The following is an 18,326-nucleotide window of genomic DNA, read 5'->3' as shown; positions in this document are numbered from 1 at the left end:
TTGTGATTAGGTCTGGTGTTAACCAGGCAAGGCTGTTAGCGCAAGACGCAGAATATGCTGGCCGCGGTGCTGAGCGCGCGTAAAGAATAGCCTAATTGTAGCTGGGAGTGAGTGACAAACTGATCCCTGCACGAAGTCACATGATTCAGGCGAGCCTCGAACTTGCAAACTGACGGGCTGGTATACTCACAATCATTTTTTCCTCCTATAGCCTAATTTCGTTCATTGGAAATAAGACATTTTTCCCGGTGTGCTGTAGGCCTATATCATTAATATTCAAAATAGCCTACATAGGCCCACTGTAGCAATGCATCTGCTCTTTTATCAATAATAGGCCTACATTTCAAACTCGGAGTGCAGTGAGGTGGCTTTAAAATCTATTTCAGCCAAGTGCAAACAGCCTGTGCTGCATGCGTGCGTACTAGATAATAAACAGCCGCTGGTGTGCTTGGTAAGGTGGTAAGAAGAGAAAGGATTAATCATTGTATTTGTATTGGTGAATCAATATTGTATGTGGGTAAGACACAATTCCTGAAAATGTTGGTTTTCAGTCTGCAGGCTTCCAAAACGACGTGTGGATGGCAGGTAAAAGTAGGCCTATGCCACCTCATAGATTTGCACTGTAGGGGCCTATTGCCTAATCCTTATTTCCAGTAATTTTGGCTAGACTAAAAGTAATGCAAAAGTAGTGTAGGCCTAATGTCTTACTTTATTTTATTTTTTTAAAATGTTGTAATGTAAGGCATTACTTTAAAATGACAGTAACATGTAATAAGTAGTAACTAGTACATTACAGTTTTTGAGTAACTTTCCCAACAGTGGTCTGCATACCGGTAAATGCACTTGGCAGCTTGTAAATATCTGATCCAAATATCCCACATTTTCTCTGGGTGAATTTGTGCGCATGCGCTGTATAATCAGCACAAACTTCCTGCCAGATAGTGCTCCAAACACAGGAGCTACTCGAATTTGGAAGGAACTAGTGCATATAGAAATAACAGACTTAATTGATATGGTGAGTGTTTGTTTAATTTGAACATCTTACAGTAGTGTATTTCATAACAGTCACACATTGAAAAGCTCGATAGTGTGGCATAGTTTAGCTGCGATGGCTACTTACCTAGCTGACTTGCTAACGGCGAGTTGTATTTTGGTGGTTATAAATTAGTCACTGCTATCTAGAGCTAGCTATTGATTTCATTGCGTTGTGGTTGGAGTGCATTTCTATCTGTTGAGATGTTCCGTGTGGATTGTCCTGTACTGTGATTATCTGCATCTGAATGACTGAAATGCGGATTACAAGTCCATTAGCCGCTATGCAGCCTCCATTCACCATTGCATCCCGAGTGGCTAGTGTAGAGCTACTTGTCCACTCAGTTAGCCGGGGAAGCTGGCCTTCAAATTCTTTCACAGTAGCACACAAAGGACCACACTGGCCTTTAACAACGTTATCACAGCAACATATACTTCCTCCACGTTGGTGTGCGATACATGTTTGATTTAGACTCTTGACACGTATCAGAATGTGTAATACAGGCTCGATCTAGGTTTATGTTGCTCTCTGTCTGGCTAATCGACTAGCGAATGACCATTCCCAAACAGGCTTCACCTTCAGTCTCCGTCCTTGACTTAACTGTCTGCCGTTATTGCTCTTTTGTGGCCAACACATGGCCATACTTCACTCCTAGAGACAGTTGTAGAGGAGTAGATGGTGAAATATGACGAGAATGGCTTGTTCCCAGCACAGTGACAGTTGTATCAGATTGAGTCAATTCATCTAAATTAGAACAACGTTGTCGTCTCCCCCCAGACACGGATTGCCTGTCAATATCGATCTACTAGCTCTAACTTTGCTAGAGAACTAGATAATACGACACGTTCAAACCTCAGAATAATACGCACTGGCATCTCCCCATGAGTGCACTGCACTGTTGACTCCTCTCGGTCTGTGTGAACTCGGAAAACGCGGTCTAAACCCTTCTTTGTCTCCAAAGTTTTGAAATGAAACGCGAGAGTTCAGATTTCAGGTTTTACACGAGTTGTTGTGCTTTCACATAACTTGTCATGGGCAATGTTAACAGCTCTGTGATGATGATTAAGTGCCGAAGGGTCATTTCACGTGAAATCAGACGCTTTGGGACCCGACCGATCCGGATTTCAATCATACTTGGTGTGCCTTTTTAGTAAGGTAGCACCCCAGAACTGCATTGGTTTGAATCTGACACTAATATTAAGGGAGAAACAGACTAGGAAAGGTTCACATTTTAGGGTAGGACACTATACATTCAGCCATGAATATATCAGTCAGTGTTAGTCACAAAAAGATGCCTGTGGTATTGTTTGAAAGCTCTTTTCTGGCTCTACATATTACACAATCAGTTTGGAATACAACAACTCTCAGAATATGAATTATGATAAATTGAAAAATCAAAAATTGAATATCTAAAAAAACTATATTTTAAAATGGCCAGTTCCTTGTCCAAACGTAGCCGGCAATGTCATTAGCAACACCTCAAATGCTGGTGTTCGGTTCTTTATTCATTTCAGAGAGAATTTGACTCACATATATGGCATCATACAGACCACTTACTAATAATATGGTAATACCATAGTAGCATCACATGACAAAACAAAAACAAAACAAAAATGGTCAGTTTCCATGGTCCCAGGTTTCAGAAACTAAGGCAGATGTCCATTTATACACACCAAATGATGATATGTGAATGTTTGAACATTCCTTCTCTGTGTACCGGTGTCATCTTCCCTTTACCGTACTTTAAAGAGATAATCAATGGCTACACTCTCATTTTGTACTCTACCAGTGCATTTGAAGCAGCAGCTGTGTCTTTTGTAGATAATGTATAAGTATGTCCCGTTGCAGTCACAGGTTCCACTACCAGAAGCACATCCTGATGATCCATGACAAGTATATCTGGTCTGAAGGGAAGGATGGAGATGGTCCATGAGGATGCAGGAAGTTCAGTTTCACCTCTCCAGTGCTCGGCATACATTCCTCAACACATGCTAGCCACCAGTTGCCATCATATACTGCTACAACATACACTTTGATGCTTGAAAATGTAACACATTCCTTTACTGAGCTCACTCTTTCAACTCTGCCTTCTCTGAATGCTGAAAATGGCCTAACTTCCACTGTGTCCATTGACAATGGGCAGAAGCTGTGTAGTTTTTGAGTACCTGGAATAGTTCTTGCAGATTCCAACCTTTTCAACAGGTTCTCAGCTTCATAGGGCTGGGTATCGTTTAGTTTTTTTCGATACGGTGCCAATTTTGATACTTTGTTTTCGATACCGGTGCTTTTCGATACCGTTTTTCGATACCTGTTGTTTTGAAGTTAATCTCCATTATGAGGAACCCATAAAATCACCAAATTCTAAATTTTCACAAGTAGTATTGTGCATACGGTGAGGGCATTTCAGTCATCAATGTTATTACAGATTACTCAATATATATGTTCAAATTAAATATAGGATATGATTTCTAAGAAGCCTAGGTGTTGAGTAAGTAGGCAGGGGTAAAGTTGGATGACAGTTAGCTCAGCAATGAATGAGTAGCCTACTTCAATTGCTATGTAGCCACTATTGTCATAATCACTAGGCAAACCTAGGCTACTAGGGCTATTGTTATTTCACAAATTATTACTAGATAGCCTATTGCAGCAAATATTCACGTTGTTACTAATTTTCCACCAAAACCCAAATCAGCCATGTAAATTATTTAGTAATTTCAACATCATAGAGCAAAAGAGCATTAGACACACACACACTTCCAGGTGCAGGTTGCTGTTGCTCTCTCTCTCTCTCTCTCTCTCTCTCTCTCTCTCTCTCTCTCTCTCTCTCTCTCTCTCTCTAGAAGCTGCTGCGTATTATTTGCATTCGCGTAGCTACACGCTCTCCTTCACCTGACCGCTTGACTCATACATAACCTGCAGATTGGGAAGACCAGCAGGTAGTGGGAAGACCAGACATCCCAATGAAAGTCCAATAAGTCTACCTGATATTTGATAGTGGCTCTCCGATGCCCGCAAGTCAGATAAAGCATTCCTGATTTTAGACTATGCAAGTTCGCGTTTTTTCAATTGCCGATGCGGGAAAGAGGAAGATAATGACTCGTGCGTCATGCGTGGGATACTTCAAATAGATTACGTGCACTTCGTAGGGCGCCCTGCAAAAGTCCTGGGTAAAAAGCAGGCAGTTATATACAAACTGGACGACAGAAAGGGCATCGACAAACAATGTAACACTAATTTGCAAATGTGTTGGTCGGGGTGTCCGGGGTTGATGAGCAGCTCCCTGTATTACGTTTTTGGAACTGGGGATGTCTGGGAGACGCTATCTTAACGCTGTCTTAACGCATCGCATGGAAGGGATGTCGAGTCGACTTCGGTCTTTTAGCGTTGCCCTCCGCGGGAACAAGCTTCAAATCTCCGCACTTTAAACCCCTTAGCGATTGGCCACACATTGATTCTTATCAAAACTACAGTAGCCGTGCGTAAGTGGAGAGGAGAGTGCACACTCAAGGAGGTTTAAAACGACATCATCAGAGGAAGATTGGCGCGACGGTACCACTATTATCATGACTGCACAAACACACACGTCTTCGTTGGACAAAAGGGTTGTTGAACATGTTTCAAAATTAACACCTCAGCACAACACAGCCTCAGCGTCAACTGAACAGGACTCTACTGATTGAGCCGCGCCCGCGCCAGGCGCTGTCTGAAGAGACAAACAGGGCAGCAGCGCATAGGCCTAATCTTCTATTAAGTTCAAGAAACACTTATTAACAAATACAAATTCATTTCAAACAATAATATTTTTAATGTCCATTCGCCCATGGCTTGTAAATTTCAGCGCAGCTTTCGGCTCTTAGCCTACATTGATTTGGTGCATTAATTAATTTTCGCCAAGTCGTGTTGCCGTCTTTCGCACGGACAACTTTGTCACAAATAGAGCTCTGGCTCTATTTGCGTCCACACGAGCAAAGTTTAGCCACACTTTAGATCTCAGCATGTATATCAGGGCTGCAACTAGCTACAACTGCAACTACATCTACAACTGCAACTAGCTAAGTTAGCCTACAAGGTGCCCTCACCAACTGTCAGCTGTTCGAGTAAACAAACGCTAGTACTTNTTGAATGAATGAAATGTCTCGTGCTCGTCCCACCCACCCAGGCCCTTCGAAGCCAATCACAAATGACAACTTCACCTGACTACATGGCTATTGGTTCACAGATTTACTATTGACACAGGGACTGTTGAAACGCACAACAGGTATCGAAATATGGCACCGATTTTTTTGTTTTGTTTTGATATTCGATACAATGTGGCTTTTCGGTCGGTGCCAGGACCAGACCGAAATTCGATACCCAGCCCTACAGCTTCATGATGGTACATCTCTGTTGTGGCAAACTGGCAATGGATGTTCTTGAGAGAGATGCACCATCATGAAGCTGAGAACCTGTTGAAGAGGTTTGAATCTGCAAGAACTATTCCAGGTACTCAAAAACTACACAGCTTCTGCCCATTGTCAATGGACATTAGGCCATTTTCCGCATTCAGAGAAGGAGTTGAAAGAGTGAGCTCAGTAAAGAAATGTGTTACATTTTCAAGCATCAAAGGGTATGTTGTAGCTGTATATGATGGCAACTGGTGGCTAGCATGTGTTGAGGAATGTATGCTGAGCACTGGAGAGGTGAAACTGAACTTCCTGCATCCTCATGGACCATCTCCATCCTTCACTTTTCCCTTCAGACCAGATATACTTGTCATGGATCATCAGGATGTGCTTCTGGTAGTGGAACCTAACTGCAACGGGACGTACTTATACATTATCTACAAAAGACACAGCTGCTGCTTCAAATGCACTGGTAGAGTACAAAATGAGAGTGTAGCCATTGATTATCTCTTTAAAGTACGATAAAGGGAAGATGACACAGGTACACAGAGAAGGAATGTTCAAACATTCACATATCATCATTTGGTGTGTGTAAATGGACATCTGCCTTAGTTTCTGAAACCTGGGACCATGGAAACTGACCATTTTTGTTTTGTTTTTGTTTTGTCATGTGATGCTACTATGGTATTACCATATTATTAGTAAGTGGTCTGTATGATGCCATATTTGTGAGTCAAATTCTCTCTGAAATGAATAAAGAACCGAACACCAGCATTTGAGGTATTGCTAATGACATTGCCGGCTACGTTTGGACAAGGAACTGGCCATTTTAAAATATAGTTTTTTTAGATATTCAATTTTTAATTTTTCAATTTATCATAATTCATATTCTGAGAGTTGTTGTATTCCAAGCTGATTGTGTAATATATAGAGCCAGAAAAGAGCTTTCAAACAACACCACAGGCATCTTTTTGTGACTAACACTGACTGATATATTCAAGGCTGAATGTATAGTGTCCTACCCTCACATGTGAACCTTTCCTAGTCTGTTTCTCCCTTAATATTAGTGTCAGATTCAAACCAATGCAGTTCTGGGGTGCTACCTTGCTACTAAAAAGGCACACCAAGTATGATTGAAATCCGGGTCGGTCGGGTCCCAAAGTGTCTGATTTCACGTGAAATGACCCCGAAGTGAAAACTAGTTTAAGTCATGCCATGCATCACACATTTATTTACTGTGTAGGCCTACAATCATTGATGCACTCTGTGGAAATAAATATGATGTTGCTAAAGGTATGGTAACTACCTGTATGAAAAAAGCCTTTGTTGTGGTCTTACACTGACAACTGTATTTACAGGCTAATTTGATAGCAATTATGTGATGAATTACATTGGTTTGGTTTTGAATGGAATCCGAGAAAAGTGGTGATAAGCAAATTGAAACTTAACACCCAAATGTATCTAATTTGTCTCTTAGGTGAGCATTAGTTGGATTTTGATATGACCTACTTAGATAACGACCCGCACATTGTAAGTATGAAAAAGATTAAAAATGATTTTTTAAAATCATGTAGAATTAGACTGAGTACTCACATTTGATTGGGGGGTAACCCAGTAACGAGGCCGCTTCTCAGAAGCCTTACCCATCTGCTGTAGCTCACTGGTGGCTGTCATTGATGTAGGTCACCAAGGGCGACGGAACAAGTTTAAAAGTGGTGGTGCATTATTTTTTTTCTTTATTTCTTAACAATGTTATTACTGCTGCACGCCACTCATTTGTCTGCAGTAAAAGTTGAGAAAGCCTCATTTAGGAAGGCCAAAAGTGGGGATGCAAGTGCACCAACTGCATCCCCTTTTCCGGCACCTATGTAGGTCACACACCTCGCTCACGTGAACGTTATCCTTTTGGGAGGTGGAACATCTTGACCCAAGAGGTATCACGACCTAAGCTTATCCCACTGACCACCATTATCTTTTGACTGCTTTGATTTGTTAAAGTGGCAGTTAGTTTCTGGTCCAAAAAGAAGCAGAATATCCCTCCAATGTATAATTTATGAAAATGATCAATGTAAAAGCGGCTTTGAGTACAGAGAAAAGCGCTATATAAAATTGATCTATTATTATTATTATTATTACTGTAGATGAGGTGTTTTCTTCTTCAATTAGTTTACAACAAGGACAAAAAAGACTGAATTGATCTGTGTCCCTAAATCAGGCCTATATCATAAGCTTACTACATAGATTTTGAGAACTAAAGGTTATGCAGTAGGTTACTAGGTGTAGAAGAAAGAGCTTTGTCGGACAGTTTCACACATTTTGCTATCACAATGTCGCCAACACATGAAGAAGTAGGCCTAACTTGTAGTGTTCTATATTCTGCTCTTTGCTCCTATGTACCCTTGGATTGCCAGTGCGATCAGTTATAAGCAGAACGATTCTGATTTGCTTGCCTTGACTTCCTTAACATTTTCACTTCCTCAACATTTTACTCACCTTATTCAGTGAACATGATTTGAGTAACATCTTTGAGAATGGTACATTTCAAACTGACCATTTTGAGGGTAATGGAAGCAGAACTTCCGAAAGCATTCTTAAGCCCTTCACGTGCCTGGTCTGTGTAGCTGTGTCTTAACACGTGGGCGTTATGTTTTGTCATCTGAGTGCCAGCCACTCTGACCTGTTTTTTCCTTTTCTTATTTATATGTCAGTTATATAAATGATCTATGGCACGTGCTTGTAAACCATAGATCATTTATACCAGTGTTTCTCAACCTTTTTTGTCTTATGTACCCCTAAGCCTTTTCGTTGTGCCATGAGTACCCCCTAAGTCAAGTTTTATATCGCTTGCTCTATCCTAATGTAACTAAGCTCCATGTTTTTGTTAAAATTAGAATTTTCCAAGTACCCCCTGCAGTGTGCTCGCGTACCTCTGGTGGGACACGTACCTGGTTGGGAAACACTGATTTATACAACTGACAAATGACACACAAGATTGCACAGGCACACGCAAGCAGTCACTGTCAAATACGGACACTTACCCGTCTTTGCACTTACTTACTCACTCACTCACTCACTCACTCATACGCCCACACACACACACGCAAACATCACACACTTGCACTAAAAGGCTGAATGAAATCAGATAAGATCTTATCCTCCCCAGCTCTGCTGTAGTGTACAGCATGATGATGTGTGCCTAAAAAACACCTCATGTCTGATAAAATCTGGGAAGGAGGCATGGTGGATAGTTTTTCCTGCTGAATGTAGGTTAGGTCAGATGTGGATGCGTTGGCCTGTAGGCCCACTACGTAACCTGGGCATCTGGTTTCAGTCCGGGAGACTGAGCCGTCCGCACGTGCCGCGTAGCACCTGCCTGGCTCTCTCATCTCGTGCCGAGGAGGTGGCCATCCAGGATTAACCAGCATCTCCCCCTGACCAAGGCTGGACTGGGGGATAAATAGGGCCCGGGCACTTTTGCCTTAAAGGGGTTCCTCAAAATTAGCGGTGCAGAACGGACTCACCGGTGGGGCCTGCACCCTCGTGGCCCCCTACTTTCAGACATGTTAGAAAAAAGTTTTTTTTTTTTTTTAACATGTCTGAAAATTGGCGCCCATGAGGGTGCAGGGCCCACCGGGAAATGCCCGGTGTGCCAGATGGCCAGTCCAGCCCTGCCCCTGACTCCCCTCCCCACTCCGTGCCGTCTGATCACCTGGGCGATAACAGAAAGCTGGATGGATGGATGGATGGATGGATGGATGGATGGATGGATGGATGGATGGATGGATAGATGTTGAGGTGGGAGGAGTGGAGGGCTGGATGACGAGGTGCAAAGTGGGAGGAGTAAAGAGTGGACTTGTGGCCAGATTTTGTATATAAATGCCGTTTTTGTGTGCCGGGAGTGTGAATGTTTGTTTGTGTTGTTTTCCCCTTGTGTGGTGTTGGCGGTGGTGGTGATCGCAGGACACTGAGAGGCATAGAGAGTGAGCGAGTGCGCCGAGTGTTTGTCGAGTCTGGCCGAAGGACCCGGTCCTCTCCCCACTCCAGCTCCTCACCTCAGCCATGGACGAGTCACAGGACCTGGCTGAACTTCCAGTGAGTACCGGTACTACAGTCTGTAAATTGGTAATAATAACGGTGATATTAGGGTCAAGGACGTTTTAGTAGTAGCACACATCAGGGTGGTGCAAGCACAGCTAATGCCACTATTGTCTGGATTAAATTAGTTTTTTGGTTTTAGTGGATTATTTTAGAAGCATTACAGTACATTCATTATCAATTACTAGTTAATTGATGGACATTAGCTGTGGTTGTGCCACCTGACGTCTCTTAAAATGTGTTTTGTATACTGTGTGATTCTATTATTAAATATTTCTGTGTAACTAATTAATCGTTTTCATCTGACAGAAAAAGAAAGCTCGCCATGATCCAGACATTGGACAGGAGGCGCACCAGTATGTATAAGAAATTACACTCATGTTCACTGGTGAAAAGCATTAGGTGCTCATGGGATAGTACGAAAGCTTTTTCTTTCTATCTGCTATCCATGAGCAATTGCATCATCACTTGTTTTACTATTTTTGTCCCACCACACAATGCTCCAGGGACTGTAACCAGTACCATGTACTTAAAATGTTGCTTTGGATATGAAAGTGTTAGCCCAGTGTTATGTTATGTAATGTAATGTAATTTGGCTGCAGAATCCAAAAATGAAAAAGTTGTGAAAGCATGTCAAAAGAAGAACTCCACAGAGTATGTTGTGTCTTGCCTGGGTGGCCAAAGTAATTGAACAGCTGTGTCTGTTTAGTTATGCTTTTATTTTGCTTTTATTTTGCTTTCTTGTGACACATTTCTGTTATGCAGTCCTAAAAACTACAATAATTTGTAATTAATTAGAATAACCTATTACAGTATGCCAGCCAAATGGTGAACATGTCCTTCTATGTTCTGAATGAACTCCTAGTCAGAGGAAGTCTTTCTGCGTGTTGCTCTGTGCTCATCACATCTGCATTATACGATTAAGAACAATGGAGAAAGTGGATGGTCTGTTGTTAGAGGGTAGCTGGTGATGATGATGTTTTAGCGTTACTTAACTTAGTAACTTAATTAGTAACTTTTTAATGTTTTGATTAGGCTGTGCTGCCCTAACAGGTTATGGATCTAGATGACTAGACTCTATAGGCCATATTGTGTTTTGTGTGTCTTAAATATGCGTTTACATGTGGATTGTGGAGAAGTGTCGTGCAAGACAAATTTCTGTGCAAACAGACAAAAAAGTTTATCTTATCTTTTCTTATCTTATGATTCCCATTGCAGTTCCTAATTATTTGTGTATTGCTGCTGTTTAACTCAGAGCCATAGTGGCCAACGAGGATGCGAGCTCCGCAGAGAGGAGTGACGCCGCTGCACTGGGAGCTGAGGCCGTCTCCTACCCTGCCTCCTCTCTGCCTCATCTGGACACCGGTGAGTTCAATGGTGGGGTGGCAACCGCGACAATGTCTTTTTCTGAGCGTTTTGCTCGGTGCGTAATTCCAAGAACAGTATGGGGAAAAGGAAGAGGGGAGTCGCACACAAGAGCTGAAGGCAAAATCAAAAACTGTATTAAACAAAGCCGAATCAAGTAAAAAAAAAAAACGACAGACAAGGGACAAACGTCAAACTGGGAACACTGATGATGGGCTAGACCTGAAACGTTTGTCCCTTGTCTGTCGGTGTTATTTACTTTATACGGCTTTGTTTAATACAGTTTTTGATTTTGCATTCAGCTCTTGTGTGGGACTCCCCTCTTCCTTTTCACCGGTGACCCATACACTTAGTACAGGGAGGTGGATTGCAATGAGCTATCACTGAACCTTGTTCAAACGTCAGCATTACCTGTTTAGTTGTCCCAGTCTTTGTCCTTGGCCTTGTCGATATGAATGCTCCTTTGCAATTAGCAGTTTATACCAACTGTCTGTACCACCATCTCTATGCCCTCTTAGTCTAGACTCCAAAGCCAGACAGAATACATTAGGAATTCACTTTCAGAAAAACTCTGTGTGATCGATTAGCAGCGTTAATGTTGTTTCACATTTTTTTGACCAAAGCCAAATGTCAATATTTCTGGAAGGTCAGACCCAAGATGCATATTATGAGCTTTTGGCACTTAATAGCCATCAATATGGTAGTACTGATCCAAAGAATGCATCAGTATTGTAGCGAGCGTGTGTGTCTGTCTGCCTGTCTGTCTCGCATTCGTGAGTGGGTGCGTTTGGGTTTCTAATGTAATCCCCTCTGTTCACATCTGTAGTTTCTGGGAGTAGCGAGCAGTCTCATCAAGACACCGAAACTGGAAACCAAACATGTGATACTGACAACACCTATACCACCAATGGTATACCTCACACACTTCTGCTCTCATGGAGACTTGTCATTTTCAATAGGATTGCTATAAGATATTCAAGTCAGACGAATGTCTCTGATGTTATTTTTTGTTGTTTGTGTTCTTGTATCAGCTGTGACCTGCAAGGACCTTACTTCAACTACCGACACCGAATATACCTCACAGATCTACCAAGGGAACAAGTAAGAGATCCTCCATAAGGACCAATAGCCTCCTTTCCTTTTATTTCAGTAGTATTGTGCCAGAGATCATGGACAGAATGTTTTTTGGAAGCTAATAATGTTGTTTGAATGTACACAATTAACACATTCAATACCAGCTGTTTTTTTTGGTTTTTAGCTGTAGACTGCCAGCCAATTTCATCATTTTGTGTCATTTTTTTGAACAGCCACGGAGTATTTTGTCTTCAACTCACAGATACATGCCAGGGCTTGTTCGAAAGCCCAAAAACCCAGCTCTTGTTTCTAGCTTATTCCATTCCGAAGTTATTCCACTTTAAGCGAGCACTGGTTTAAGTAGAAATAGCGTTTTTCACCATTCGAACTGAGATAAAGCCTTTTTTGTCACGGGTGCGCCCTTTGACTCTCCGAGTTTAAATTGTGGGTCTAAATGCATTTTCACGCCCAAAGAACAACTCCAGTAGCTTCCAAGTAAACTATTTCGAAGCAAAAATCACCTGGTCAGGCTATTGTTCAGAGCCACATCATCTGAAATGCTAGCTAGCTAATGTCACTTGACAGGATAAAGATAAAAGTAGAAGTGCCAAAAAAGTAGATAAAAGTAGACGTGCCAAAGTACTCACCCAAAATCAGGTTACTTCCTGCTGTGTTGCATGCTGTTTTTCATTACAACCTTCCATTACAACCTTGCCGCATGGGAGGCAAAGACGTATTTTTATGTGACTTCGGAGTGAATGTGTTAAAAAAATCTTACTGATCATTCAAAGAGCAAAAATTATAGGCAAAAATCAAAACGCCCCTTGGCAGAAGTAATACATTTGTTTGTCGTTTGTCACCTATTTAAGTTAAGATGGAAAGAAGAACAAAATGCAATTCAATGCTTTACTGGAGTTCAGTACCAGAATTGAGATGATATCAAGCCGGAAGGAAATTAACGTGTCCAGCAACAGCAGCATATAGATGAAGTCATCACTGCCGTCTCCTCATCTCCCTGCTCCTCCTCCTCCTCCTCCTCATCTCCCTTTGCCTCCTCCTCCTCATCTCCCTCCTCCTCCTCCTCCTCCTCCTCCTCCTCTCTCCACAGCCATGCAGTCACGGCGTACGCTAACCAAGGGGCCTTCTCCCTCTCACAGTCCTCTGTGTACAGTACCTTCCACCAACCTGCACAGACTACCTACGGCCTGCCACCCTTCGGTTCGTCAGCACCCCATGTGCCAATCAAAGCTACACACACACACACACCTTTGTCAACACAGAACACTGCACACAATCTATTTGCTAATCATTTCTCCTCAAGCTACAATTTTCCTGTTCTGTACTTAGCAGCAATTTTGGGAAGCGTATCCCTAAGCACCAATTTCTAGCTTGATCGGGTCCAGGTCTAATGCAGCCTAATGCATATCTTTTCCTGCCTCCTGTCTGCTAACTAACATGATTGACCTCCACGCGCCTCTCTTCCTCACTTGTTTATTGTACTTTCGCTCTCCTTCTTCTGCCTCCCCTCTTTTCCTCCTCTCTCTGTCCCTCTCTTCCCTCTGTCTCTCTCTCTCTCTCGTTCTTTCTCTCTCTCTCTCTCTCTCTCTCTCTCTCTCTCTCTCTCGTTCTTTCTCTCTCTCTCTCTCTCTCTCTCTCTCTCTCTCTCTCTCTCTCTCTCTCTCTGTGTCTGTTCTTTGTTTGCCATCTCTAGGTGCCATGTGGCCTGGCATTAAAACAGAGACAGAGCTGCCTGAGGTGGCCTCTGTAGGGGGGCAGCCAGGCTTTCTCAGCTTCAGCACTGCATACACCTCCACGCCGCCCAGCCAAGCGCACTACTCCTACCCCAGCCAAGGCAAGCCCACCCCCCTGCTGCTGCTGCAGAACAGCCCCCACCACCCCCCACCCCACCCTTCTCCTCTGTCCAATAAAAAAAAAAATCCACAAGAGGCGGACAAACAGGGTTGAGAAAGTAGAGATTTTGTCATGTATTGTAACAGTACTGCCCGTGCTTTTCACGCAGATCATTTCATGGTAGTTGATTTCAGGCCTGCCAGAATGGTGTTGGTGCTGGTTCGCAAAGCTTTCACACTGGGAACCAAAGTGCATATCAGAGACCAAACTTGGGCTCGTACCATTTTGGTTATTTGACCACGTGAGCCGGATGAACCTGCTGACGTCTAGTTTGTCCTCATGGTTTCCTTAGAACAGGGGTGGCCAAACTTTAAATGTTTATAAAGTCCTCCAAGGGCCGTACTATGAACGCCAACCAGGATTTCTCCCGGCACTTTTAGCATACATTGGAGGTGGCTACCTTTTCATCAGACTCCACCTTCACTATGTCCCATGAAAAATTGACTGCATTGTATTGCAAGTGTAATTTCTAAGATTTCTTTGCAAAACATTATTATTTCATCTGAAATTGCATAATATTATAAAATAAAATAATGCATATAATATAAAATAAATTTTATCAGGAGCCAGATAAGACGGCCTCAACCGGCCATCGAGACATAGGTTCCCCGCCCCTGCCTTAGAAGAACTTTTTTTGCATTTCTGTTCCTGGGCATTCAGAATTTCAGTGTGGTAGGTTTGAGTTTAGATGAGGGAACCAACTCTAGCACAGTTCTCTGTCAGCCTGAAAGCATAATTGGTTCATCTGCCTTGGGATCATCATCTGAATGAATGAGTCTATTTGTTGGATCAAATACATAGCAGATCTTTTACTTTCTGAACCAGGGATGTCTGCCTATGCTCTACCTTGCCCCTTACTGACACAAGCTCTGCTTCTCTCTGCCACTTGATCATAACATGCCTTAACATCAGCTGATACTCTTCTTCATAGCAACGTATTGTTGTTGAGGTGCAGGGCACAGAACTCCAGGAGTTGTGTAGAGTTACATTTAAATGCCTTGCTCTCCAGAACATCAATCCAACATCAGCACCTTGTGTACTAAGACTTGAATGGATTTTCTATGCAATCTTTTCATGTGTGAAAATCTGTGAAGATATGTAGGCAACAAAACAAAAAAACAGATCAGTGCATGAACAGGTTGTCACGTAGATTCTCTCAATACATTCCATTCAATGTGAAATTCACTTTAGGCCCGTCGTATTATTACATCCAAATGTTTACATGAGCAACATTCATAGTTTTTTTGTGTGTGTGTGTGTAATCAAGCCTTGTACATGAGGTCCCAGATCTTTCATTTAAGCCAGAAACATTCTTCTTGCCTTCAGAAAGTAGCCATCCTACACTGCCTACTCCTTTTGACTATGTACCACCAGTGACTTCACTATTGGGCCTACTTTGACCATATCAGTTAACATCAATTGATTTTGCTCGGGTTGGATCAGTGGCAGGGTTTTTACTTTCTGAAAATGGCAGGGAACATCTGTTGCTGAAGACTTTAGAGAAGACAATGCACTGGGGCTCTTGGGCATTAGGGGGTGCGATTTAATAGCCAGGCTGTGCCCTCCTAGTGACGCAACACCTTCAGCGTTGCCTCTAGTCAGGCCAAGAACCATACAAACACAATTCTGAGCTCCCGAAAAAAAACGGGAACTCCTCCCACTTTGTCAGGAAGCAAACAACCATTACCACACTAAGGGAGGTGGGGTCAACCATACCGTTTGGGAAATGTTAATTGTTATGCTCTTGGTCAGACCAAGTTTCGAAGAGATTTGAAAGTTGATGGTAATCAGGCTACGGATTTAATGGGCAGGTCTCCCCCACGCAGGCTCCTGTTTCACCACCTCCAGCGTGTACACCAACATCCCCACCGCTAACGTCACCGCCACCACCACAGCAGCAGCACCTGGCAACGCCACCCAGGTGAGCAGATGGTCATGGGCATGGGCAGCTGAGGGGGAGGAAGAGGGGCCGGGGGGTCACCGGGTCCATGCATTGAGCACTGTACCACGCTAGAATATACAGCTCGAGGCCACTTAATTACAATAGCATGAAAAAGAGGATCCCCAATTCATGTTTTTTTTTTTTAGCTGGAAAGCCAAAATATGTAAAAATAATCAAATGAATGATGGGAATAGTTAAAAAATTGGGCAATGAATATATAATCCATGACAGATTAACATTATTGATAAAATTATGGAAATAAATCAACTTTTTCATGCTATTCTAATAAAGTGGCCTGGAGCTGTAAAGTCACGAAAGTTAAAGGATAACTTCAGTCAATTTCGTCGAGCAGTTGTAATGCTCACACTACCCTGAACTTGTCAGTACCTGAGATTTGTTTTTTTCTTCAGCCTTTTCCGAGATCCTGGTCATTGTAACGGGGGCAGGTGTTTGTTTACATTAAAAAAAAAAAAAATCCCAAAAGCATCCAAAAGGTTATGCAACATCAGCAGACAACTAGCAAATAGCGATACCTTTTCGGAAAATATTTGGAGTAGGACTATGTACAGATTTTTTGAAATGTAAACCAAATCTGGCCCCATTAGAATAGCTCATATCTTGGAAAGGGCTGAAAATGCAGCATCACCAGGTACTGACAAGTCAAGGGTAGCGTGAGCAATACAACAGCATATTGAAATTGGCAGGAGTGCTCCTTTAAGCACTGCACCACAGTTGAATCCGTCACTGTGTCCATCACTTACATAGGGCAGTGATGTTATTTTCATTTTACTGAAAAGGAAGACATTGTATTTTTTCTTCTTTCGGTTGATTGGGATATTCGCAAATTAAAGGTGCACCGTGTAGGATGGTGGCCAGAGTAGTTATTGCAACCATGCTGCTCACTGAAGCTGTGCTGCCTACTACCAAATTTGACAAGAAGACATGGAGAAGATCCATCTTTTCATGTATGAAAAATGCAATTTTCCCTGCCATAATAATAACCCTATGTAAGAATTCGTAAAAAAAACGAGTATATGTGAATGGGGAGCATACATTCTGGAAAGAAACAGCTAAATATTAAACAGCGCACCTTTTTAAAGCATTCAACAGCATTAACCAGGGACCCTAAAAATGTCAATGTTAATATTTGTTTTTCTGTAAATTTCTATGAATTCCTTGGCATATTGATGAATATTACCTAACTGTAAATTGAGCCTCTTTATTGTGATCTCTTGTAGGAGTTCACTACCTATAACTCGCTGAACCAGAATCAGTTCTCTCAGTACTACGTCCCTCCGTCCAACTACCTGCCCGCTGGGCTGCCCAGTGCTGACGGGGACTCGTCGGGCGTGGTGGCAGCTGCCTATCCGGGTGCCAAGGGGGAAGACGCCGTGCCCGCAGTCCTGCCCAGTACCACTGGTAGGTTGCAGTGGCCATTATACTTATCATTGTCAGTGATTGTGATACAAATAGACAATTTATGAGTGATTTTTGTAATCATTTTGTCGTTTCTGACAACGAAATATAGTTTTTGCATCATTATTAATCAGTGGCACAATTCACCTGAAAGTATTCTGGTCAATTGCACAAGTTGTGCCAAAGTTCAATTTTTTTCAGAGAGCTATATTTCTTAAATATTATATCTCACATCAGTAGTCAATGCTGCCAGAGATGCACAACGTCCTGAAATATATGTTCATGTATTAAATGGAATCATAACTATCATGGCCTCTCCTTACAGTCACCCTAAGTAAAAACTGACACACTTACCCCACTCTGCCCTACTTAATCAATCATGTAAATATGTTTTCCCCCTTTTCTGACTGTAATGTATTGCTCCCCTCTTGGACACACACACACACACACACACACACACACACACACACACACACACACACACACACACACACACACACACACACACACACACACACACACACACACACACACAGATCCCTCCCCTGCTGTGGCGCTCCCCACTGGTGCTCGTGAGCAGGATGATGCGTCCCGAAGGAATGCCCCTCCTGGCAAATCCAAAGGGAAGGCCAAGAAGGCCGACAACGCCCAGTCCACGGACAACGACCTCGAGGTGAGCCCCAAACCAACAGTCCCTACCCTATTCCACCACAGTCGTTCAGAAAAAAAACCCTCAATTTCTATAGTGTCAATTTCACTATCAAAATTCCCATCCTCGACTTCTGCTTGTGGCCTCGCATTTTGTTGATGCACTGCCTCCATGGGTTAAACAATTAAGTTTCCCCACAGTCCGCCAAGGCGCAACAACTTTTGGAGGACTTTTTGTCCACTCAGCATCCCAATTGCAAATGAGAATGTGACCTTTGAATTGCCCTTTTGCAAGTCTTTGAATTAAACTTCTATTGTCAATGGCGTCTTGCGACATCATCATAAGGTCACAAGCACAAGGGAGGATTGGTGTTTGGCTAATGGACTAACCAAACCAACAGACCCTCCTTTTTTTGTAACTTGTCTGCCCTTTTCCTAATCCTACCCCATTCAAATGTTC

The 18,326-nt window shown here is 42.6% G+C and overlaps 1 protein-coding gene across 3 annotated transcripts in view; it reads left to right on the top strand.

Annotated features, from left to right (window-relative positions):
• The first annotated feature begins 927 nt into the window (after positions 1-927).
• The window catches only part of eya3 (EYA transcriptional coactivator and phosphatase 3), a 36,802-nt gene continuing 19,403 nt past the window's right edge, over positions 928-18,326 (top strand). Inside the window, exons 1-11 of one of the 3 annotated variants that reach the window (XM_063185677.1) lie at positions 928-1,015; positions 9,376-9,507; positions 9,820-9,866; positions 10,766-10,875; positions 11,702-11,785; positions 11,907-11,976; positions 13,058-13,167; positions 13,661-13,801; positions 15,687-15,781; positions 17,041-17,221; positions 17,755-17,891. In XM_063185677.1, the coding sequence (XP_063041747.1) occupies positions 9,475-9,507; positions 9,820-9,866; positions 10,766-10,875; positions 11,702-11,785; positions 11,907-11,976; positions 13,058-13,167; positions 13,661-13,801; positions 15,687-15,781; positions 17,041-17,221; positions 17,755-17,891 (1,008 nt within the window). In that variant the 5' untranslated portion in view covers positions 928-1,015; positions 9,376-9,474. Of the gene's footprint in view, positions 1,016-6,743; positions 6,946-9,375; positions 9,508-9,819; positions 9,867-10,765; positions 10,876-11,701; positions 11,786-11,906; positions 11,977-13,057; positions 13,168-13,660; positions 13,802-15,686; positions 15,782-17,040; positions 17,222-17,754; positions 17,892-18,326 lie in introns of those variants that run through there. The other 2 variants (XM_063185678.1, XM_063185679.1) reach the window with 2 other exon arrangements.

This window comes from Engraulis encrasicolus, chromosome 20 (assembly GCF_034702125.1).
Source record: "Engraulis encrasicolus isolate BLACKSEA-1 chromosome 20, IST_EnEncr_1.0, whole genome shotgun sequence".
Taxonomy (NCBI): Eukaryota; Metazoa; Chordata; class Actinopteri; order Clupeiformes; family Engraulidae; genus Engraulis; species Engraulis encrasicolus.
The sequence above is the reverse complement of the archived record's forward strand: the minus strand, read 5'-3'. Positions and strand labels throughout refer to the sequence as shown.